Genomic DNA, 9,328 nt, shown 5'->3' with positions numbered 1-9,328 from the left:
TTAGCTACCTGGTTATAAGTGTTACTCTACAAGTGTTTCTCAGTGTTTTCCTTTGCCTGAAGTAGAGTAGAGTAGGCTTGAGTTAGTTGTTTTCATCCCCAGGTCAGTAGATTCTGATAATGCCCCACCCAGTAGGTAGGCTCTGGTTTACTAATTCCCCCCTGAAGGCAGGCCTTGTTAAGAAGGACAGAGTGCTCTGGCATATTGCAAAATGGTTCCTTTCCTCTTCCCCCTGAGAGAAGCCCCAAAGAATGTTTTTCCTATTTTATTATAAGAACCAGATCAAACTTCTGGAGGTAAATCTCACAACATTGTGTTGACTCACCTAACTGTGCCCCACCCCCCGGAGTTTTTAACTCAAGAATTGTCTGCGCAGAGACAACTCAGGGCTGTCAGAGCCTTCAGCAACTCATCAGTCACAGTTCAGGTCTCCCACACTGGCACTGGTTCTGTGAACAGTCTGCATTTATGAGCCTCTGCTCTGGTGAGCTGCAACTCCCCGTTTACACCTGTCAATCTCTCCAATCTTTGGGGCTGTAGGTTTCCCTGAGTGCTTGCCTGTTTTATGGATCTAAGAAGATTTGTTGATTTTTCAATCTGTTCGTCTTTTTACTTGTTTTGGGGGTAGAGGGGTGACTTCCAAGCTCTACTTAATGCCATTTAGATGATAAGATTTAAGGCAAGATACTCAAATATACTCCAGTCCTTGATGTAACAGTGAGGCTATAATTGATATTTGTCATCGTTTTCCTTCTCTCCAACTATTCATTCTAGGGTTTCATTTTCCTTAGTTAGCATGTTGGCTAGTCTGAGTTGCTTTCCTGGTCTACACCTTTATTTGCCTTCTTCAGCTGTGTTTACTGCTGTCATCCAGTAATTATTACTGGTTATACAAACAACATGGCAGTTCCAAATATACACCTTCTTGCTTGTGTTAGGTGACAGGAAACATCAACTTCTGATAATCTTGGATTATTGCATTCCTTTTTATCAATTTCTTACTTTACCTATTGAACCAATGATGAAAGGAGCCAAATGAAAGCAGTAGATGCAATTTGAAGTTCATGAGAAATCTTACTGTGGCCCTGGTAAAAGTGTTTACTCCTCTAGGAACCGTGGAGTCTAATTTGGCAATGCCGAAGAGTGCAGTGATGAGCAGGACCAATTATGCAATTGAGGTCAGGGAGAAAAGGAGAGAGTGGTGGATCTTGTTTTCCCCAATATATGTCTTAAGTCCCAGATAGAGCACTATGCATCAAGTTTTCCTCTTGAAGAAAGAAAAGAAAGAAAGAAAGAAAGAAAGAAAGAAAGAAAGAAAGAAAAAAGAGTACACTATTTTAACTTCCAATTGCATGTACTTTTGTGGCTTCTTTCCTTTTCTTTAGGATTGGAAATCCGAATGAATCTAGTATATATTTTTTTCCACCCAAGAAAAGGGCAGGGAACAATATAATATAGGGTGTGTGTGTGTGTGTGTGTGTGTGTGTGTGTGTATCCATCTGTCTAAAAGTTAAGTCATGGGAAGTATCATATTCTCTAAATATTGTGTATCTAGTTATTTCTACCATATTTCAACTTAAAATGTCCTGCAATTCTGTTTTAATCTTCTTTCCCTCTCCACACCCCCATAGCACATATTTGAGATACCATAGTCTAAACTTGCAACCCACCCTTACTATTTAAGGAATTCCCCCCCAACACATCTGTGCATTTAGCTTAAGACTAGCTGAAGGGTTTTTTGTTGGTGTGTGCTGTGTGGGTTTCCCAACTGGAGTCCTAATTTGCAACACCTACAGCTTGCTCAGCTCATTCTGATGCTAGGGTGGTTTCCTTCTGTGAATAAATGTCAGTGAGGTGCTCTAGGCAAAGCTATTGCCCTCACGGAGCCTATGAATTTAGTTTGTTCCAGGAATAGACTCCCTATTCCAATATGCAAGTGAACATTTAGAGTAGGTATATTAGCTAAGCCAGCTTTAGGAGATTAAAAGGAATGACTCTTGCTGCTGAAGGCTAAAGGACATGCTTTGCTGTACATCATAATGCTTCATCCAAACCAATTATACGCAAACATTTTTTGAGTGCCTACTATAGGCCAAGCACATTTCATATTCTACAAATGTTCATGAGGTCTACTGTGAGCAAGTAAGTCTGCTAGGAATAAGCATAAGGATGTAAAAACTAGTAAGAGTAATAGGACAAGCTTAATAATTACAAAAAATAAGACAGAGGAAAATAAGATCGTGCTGATGACAGCAAAATGTTGGAGCATGTAATACCAGCCTTTGTCTCCCCACACCAAAAGAAAAAAAAAAAAAAAAGGACACCTCTTACAAGTGCAGATAGCCTTGGGAGGGCCAATTAAAAACCGGCAGAACGTACTGAGCAACCAAAACAAAACAAGAAACAGAGAATAACCACAAAGAAAGGATTGCTGTGGAGATCAGCATAGCTAAGACACCTAGACCTGGCTAGGAACAAAGCAGGCAGCAGATGGTACCATGACCCTTAGTGGTCTCCTCTGTGGGGACCACAGCTGTCTTTGCCATCAGGTACCTCAACAGCCCCTGTAACAGCCATGGAATCCTTGCAGCTTTCATAATGGAGGGTCCAGTACTGTTCATCAGCATGGAAACTAGTGACCTGCTCAACAGGGGACATCAGCAGATTTTGTCCCCGAGGTAAGCAACAGCCATCTATGCCAGAGACCCCCTACTCTCACTGCAAGAAGGTGATGATTTTGTGGCCCCAAGAAGAAGCCACTGTTGCCTACCATGGTACTAGGATCCCCTTGACACCAACCCTAATACTTCCTGGACTCGAGAGCTATGACCATTCCATGCATACCTGTATTCCAGATCCTGGCTCTAGAATTACACTCTCTCTGCACATACACTACTCCAGATGCTGGCTTCACAGTTGTGCCATGAGTGCCCACACCTGGAACATCACTAGAGCAGTAGTGTAGTAGTTATAGAACACCATCAAGAAGATGAAACACACACCAGAGGAATACCAGGAAGAGGAAAAAAAAAGAGAGAGAAGAAAACTTCTTTAAGAAATGATGGCTAAAAACTTCCCAAACTGGAGAGAGATATCCAGGTATAAGGAGTCCAAAGGTCTCCAAACAGGTTCAACCCAAAGAAAATGTCACCAAGTTACATTATAATCAAGCTATCAAAAATTAAAGACAAAAGGAGAATTTTGAAAGGATCAAGAGAAAAAAGAATCAGCACATACAAGGTTTTGTATGTTTGGTTTTGTTTGGTTTCCGGCTAGGAGGACGCAAAGGTGCAACTCTCTTCGGTCGTCCCGAATCCGGGTTCATCCGACACCAACCACCTCCGCCATGCCGCCCAAGTTCGACCCCAATGAGATCAAAGTCGTGTACCTGAGGTGCACCGGTGGTGAATTCGGCACCACGTCTGCCCTGGCCCCAAAGATCGGCCCGCTGGGTCTGTCTCCAAAAAAGTTTGGTGATGACATTGCCAAGGCGACTGGTGATTGGAAGGGTCTAAGGATTACTGTGAAGCTGACCATTCAGAACAGACAGGCCCAGATTGAAGTGGTACCTTCTGCCTCTGCCCTGATTATCAAAGCCCTCAAGGAACCACCAAGAGACAGAAAGAAGCAGAAAAACATTAAGCACAGTGGAAATATCACTTTTGATGAGATCGTCAATATTGCCCGACAGATGCGGCATCGATCTTTAGTCAGAGAACTCTCTGGAACCATTAAAGAGATCCTGGGGACTGCCCAGTCTGTGGGCTGCAATGTTGATGGCCGCCACCCTCATGACATCATAGATGACATTAACTGTGGTGCCGTGGAATGCCCAACTAGTTAACTACAAAAGAAAATTATTTCAATAAGGGATCATTTGACATCTAGTGGAAAAAAAAATACATACAACAAAAAATTACATGCATACATACAAGGGAACCTCCATAAGACTATCAGCAAATTTATCAGCAGAAACTATATGTGCCAAAAGAGAATGAATGATATATTCAAAGTGTTAAAAACAACAACAAAAAAGCTGACCCTCAAGATTTATATACCCAACAAAGCTGTCTTTTAGAAGTGAAGGAGAAATAAAGGCATTCCAGGACAAGCAAATCCAAAAGAGTTCATCACCACTAGACTTGCCTTATAAAAAATGCTAAAGGAAGCTCTTCAAGTTGAAACAAAAAGAAACTAATTAATAAATGAAAGTATAAAAGTAAAAAACTCACTGATAAAAGTTAGTATATAGTCAAATTCAGAATACTCTCTCTAATACTCTAATTGTGGAGTGTCAGTCATTGAACTCTGGTATGAAGAATAGTAATAATATATTAACAACTATAGGTATGATAATTTGTTAATGGATACATAATATAAAAACGGGTAAATTATGACATCAAAATCAAAATGGTAGAGAAAAGGGATACATTTTTGTATGCAATTAAAATTAAGTTGTTATCAGCTTAAAATAGACAGTTATATCTTATTTATACCTCATGGTAACCACAAAGCAAAAAGTTATAATAAGTACGCAGAAGATAAAGAGAAAACAACCAAAAAATACCACTAAAGACATAATCAAACTAAATAAGAAGATAGCAAGAGATGAAGGAAACAAAAGAATCACAACCAGAATCATAAAATACTAATATTAGTATCATAAAATACTAATAGTAAGTACTTACCTACCAATAATCATTTTTTTTAAAGATCTTATTTATTCATTCATTCAAGAGAGAGAGAGAGAGCACAGACCAGAGTGAGGGGCAGAAGGAGAAGAAGACGGAGACTCCCATGGAGCAGGGAGCCTGATGTGGGGCTGATCACTGGACCCTTGGATCATGACCTGAGCCTAAAGGAGATGCTTAATCGACTGAGCCACCCAGGCGCCCCTAAAATGTAAGTAGATTAAAATCTCTAATCAAAAGACAGAAGGTGTTTAAATGGATACCACAACAAGATCCAATAATATACTGCCTACGGGAAACTCACTCCAACTTTAAGGGCACACATAGGGATAGAAAAAAAAAGGATGTTATTACAGAAGAATGAAATTGGACCATTCCTTACACCACACACAAAAATAGACTCAAAATGGATGAAAAACCTCAGTGTGAGACAGGAATCCATCAAAAGCCTTGAGGTGAACACTGGCAGCAATGGAAACAGCCAACAAAACCAAAAGACAACCAACAGAATGGGAGAAGATAGTCACATATGACATATCAGATAAAGGGCTACTATCCAAAGTCTATGAAGAACTTGTCAAACTCAACACCCGAAGCACAAAAAATCCAATTAAGAAATGAGCAGAAGACATAAAGAGACGTTTCTGCAAAGAGGACGTCCAAATGGCCAACAGACACATGAAAAAGTGCTCAACATCATTCGGCATCAGGGAAATACAAATCAAAACCACCGTGACTTACTACTTCACACCAGTCAGAATGGCTAAAATTGACAAGTCAGCAAAGGACAGATGTTGGTGAGGATGCAGAGAAAGGGGAATACTCCTATACTCTTGGCTGGAATGCAAGCTTGTGCAACCACTCTGGAAAACAGCATGGAGGCTCCTCAAAAAGTTGAAAATAGAGCTACCCTAGGACCCAGCAATTGCACTGCTAAATATTTATCCTAAAGATACAAATGTAGTGATCCAAAGGGGCACATACACCCAAATGTTTATAGCAGCAATGTCCACAATAGCCAAACTATGGAAAGAACCTAGATGTCCATCAATAGATGAATGGATAAAGAAGAGGTGATACACACACACACAATGGAATACTATGCAGCTACTAAAAAAAAACCCTAAATCATGCCATTAACAATGACGTAGATGGAACTAGAGGGTATCATGCTAGTTGAATAGAGAAAGACAATTATCATATGATCTCTCTCACATGAGGAATTTGAGAGGCATGGCAGGAGGTCATGGGGGCTGGGGGGGGAAATGAAATGAAACATGATGGGATTTGGAGGGAGAAAAACTATAAGAGACCTTTAATCTCAGGAAACAAACTGAGGGTTGCTGGGGGTTGGGGGGTAGGGAGGGTGGCTGGGTTATAGATACTGGGGAGGGTAAGTGCTATGGTGAGTGCTATGAAATGTGTTATACTGATGATTACAGGATTACACAGGATTACAGGATTACACAGGATTTACAGACCTGTACCCCTGAGGCAAATAATACATTATATGTTAATTAAAAAAAAAAAAAAGAAAGAAAGAAAGAAAAAAGATGTTTCAGGCAAATCCTAACCAAAAGAATGGATATAAATATCCCAGATAAGACTTGTTTCAAAAATTGTAATGAGGGACAAAGAAGATAATATGAAGAAGGTAATTATGTAATTATAAAGAGATCAATTCATTAAAAGACTATAACAACTATATATGCACTGAACATCAGAGCACCTAAATATATATATCAAATATTAATAGAACTGAAGAGAGAAATAGATAGCAGTACAATAATAGTAGGGGAGTTCAATACCAAAATTTCAACAATAGATTTATCATCCATATAGAAAATGAATAAGGAAATACTAGATTTGACATTTTAGACTTGCACTCTAGAACAAATGGACCTAAGCGACATATACAGGACATTCTATCCAACAGCAGCAGACTATATGTTCTTCTCAAGTGTACTCAGAACATTCTCCAGGATTGATCATGTTAGGCCACAAAACAAGTTTGGATATATTAAAGAAGATTGAAGTCATATAAGCATCTTTTCTGACCACAGTGTTAGGAACCTAGAAATCAACAATGGAAAGAAAACTGAAAATTGAACAAATATGTGGAAATTACCACACAACTCCTGAACAACCAAGTAGTCAAAGAAGAAATCAAATAAGAGAAATCAAAATCTTGAAACAAATGAAAGTGGAAACACAACATACCAAAACTAGGACATTCAGTAATAGCAGTGCTAAGAGGGAACTTTATAGCTATAAACTCCTATATTGGGACACCTGGGTGGCTCAGGCAGTTGGGCGGCTGCCTTCGACTCAGGTCATGATCCCGGGGTTCTGGGATCGAGCCCGGCATCGGGGTCCCTGCTCAGCAGAGAGCCTGCTTCTCTCTCTCCCTCTGCCTGCTGCTCTGCTTACTCGTACTTACTATGTCTGTGTCAAATAAATAAAAAAAACCTTAAAAAAAATAAATTCCTACTTTAAGAAAAAGAAAAAGCCCAAACAAACAATCTAAACTCCATCTAATAGAAATAGAGAAGGAGGAACAAGCTAAGCCTAAAATTAGCAGCAGAAAACAATAACACAGACCAGATTCAAAATAAATGAAATAAAGATGGAATAACGAGAAAAGATTGAGGAAACTAGGAATCGGTTTCTTGAAAGAAACGAAGGAGATAAACCTTTCACTAAACTAACCAAGAAAAAAATGAGACAAGAATCAAATAAATAAGAGGCACTGTAGCTGATATTATGGAAATACAAAGAATCATAAGAGACTACTGTAAATAATTCTAATCAACAAATTGGTGACTTAGAAGAAATAAGAAAAATTCCTAGAAACATACAACCTACCAGGACCGAGTCATGAAAAAATATAAAATCTGAACAGACCGATAATGAGTAATGGGGGTTAATCAGTAAATGTGACACACATGTATTAAAAAGGAAGTTTAAAAGTCCTATGATCATTTTAACAGGAACATTAGAAGTAAATTCAATATGCTTTTATAGGAAACACTCCCAACAAATTAGGTATAGAAGAGATGTATTCAAACATAATAAAGGCTATCCATAACAAGCCCAAAGCTAACAATGTATTCATTTGTGAAAAGCTAAAATATTTTTCTTTAAGGTCAAAAAGAAGACAAAAGTTATCCACTCTGATCACTTCTATGCAACATGGTACTGGAAGTCCTAACCAGAGCAATGAGCCAAGAAAAGAAAATAAAAGGCTGCCAAAACAGAAAGATGTGCAATTGCATCTGTTTGTCAATGACATGATCTTGTAGATAGAAAACCCTAAAGAATCTATCAATAAACTGTTGCGATTAATAAATAAATTCATAAAAATTGCAGGATATAAAATCAACATGCAAAAAGCAGATGCTTTTCTATACACTAACAATAAACTATCTAAAAAAGAAATTTAAATAAAACAATCCTATTTACAATAGCATCAAAAAGAGTAAAATACTCAGGAATACATTTAACCAAGTAGGTGAAAGATCTGTACACTAAACCTATGACACACTGATGGAAAAAAATGGAAGATAACACAAATAAATGGAAAAAAATCCTGGAGCATAATCTGGAAGAGTTAATATTGTGAAAATGTCTGTACAACCCAAAGTACTTTACAGATTTTATGCAATCACTATCAAAATTTCAATGCCAGTTTTCACAGAAACAAATTTTTAAAAATCCTAAAAATCATATGGGACTACCAAGATTTCTAACAGAAAAGTCAATCTTGAGCAGGAAGAGTAAAACTAACAGACATCAAACTTCCTGATTTCAAGTTACGTAGTTATATTAATCAAAACTGTATGATACTGGTGTAAAAGAACAGACCTGTAGACCAATGGAATATAATAACCTACAAATAAATCCATGCATACATAATCAACTAATATTTGACAAGGGAGCCAAGAATATGCAATGAGGGAAAGTTAGTCTCTTCAATAAAAGGTTTTGTGAAAAATCCAAATGCTGAAGAACGAAATTGGACCCTTATCTTACATCACACATAAAATTGATTTTAAATGGATTAAAGACTTAAGAGTAAGACCTGAAATCATAAAACTCCTGGGAAAATTGTCCTTGATATTGGTCTTGGCAATACTTTTTTTTTGTTTCTGATACCAAAACCACATGCAACAAAAGGATAAACAAGTGAACCTATATCAAACTAAAAAGTTTCTGCACAGCAAAAAAAACAGTCACTGAGTGAAAAGATAAGCTATGGAATAAAAATATTTCCAAACTGTATATCTGAAAGGGGGCAAATATCCAAATTATTAAGGAACTCAGACAATTCAGTAACAAAAAATAAAAAATAAACAAAAAAACCCCAATAACCCAATTAAAAAATGAACAAACAATCCAAATACAGATTTTTCCAAAGAATATATGCAAATGGCCAACAGACACATAAAAAAAAATTCATATGAAATGTTGTACGAAGTACCTGTGTGGCTCAATGTGTAAAGTGTCTGCTTTTGGCTCAGCTCGTGGTCTCAGGGTCCTGGGATCAAGCCCCACACTGGACTCTCTGCGCGTCAGGGTGCCTGCTTCCCCGTCTCTCTCTGCCTGCTGCTCTGCCTACTTGTGATCTCTTTCCTTCT

The 9,328-nt window shown here is 38.1% G+C and overlaps 1 protein-coding gene across 1 annotated transcript; it reads left to right on the top strand.

Annotated features, from left to right (window-relative positions):
- The first annotated feature begins 3,270 nt into the window (after positions 1-3,270).
- On the top strand, positions 3,271-3,881 carry LOC116587148 (60S ribosomal protein L12-like). The gene has a single exon (XM_032337892.1). It carries the CDS (start codon positions 3,347-3,349, stop codon positions 3,842-3,844), a length of 498 nt encoding a protein of 165 aa, XP_032193783.1. The 5' UTR covers positions 3,271-3,346; the 3' UTR covers positions 3,845-3,881.
- Positions 3,882-9,328: the final 5,447 nt, after the last annotated feature.

Source organism: Mustela erminea, chromosome 1 (genome assembly GCF_009829155.1).
Source record: "Mustela erminea isolate mMusErm1 chromosome 1, mMusErm1.Pri, whole genome shotgun sequence".
In the NCBI taxonomy this organism is placed as follows: Eukaryota; Metazoa; Chordata; class Mammalia; order Carnivora; family Mustelidae; genus Mustela; species Mustela erminea.
This window is presented reverse-complemented; position numbering and strand designations above follow the sequence as displayed.

What these genes read in the sequence shown, in the direction of transcription:
- LOC116587148 (XM_032337892.1), top strand. Translation starts at nt 3,347, where the DNA reads ATGCCGCCCAAGTTCGACCCCAATGAGATCAAAGTCGTGTACCTGAGG.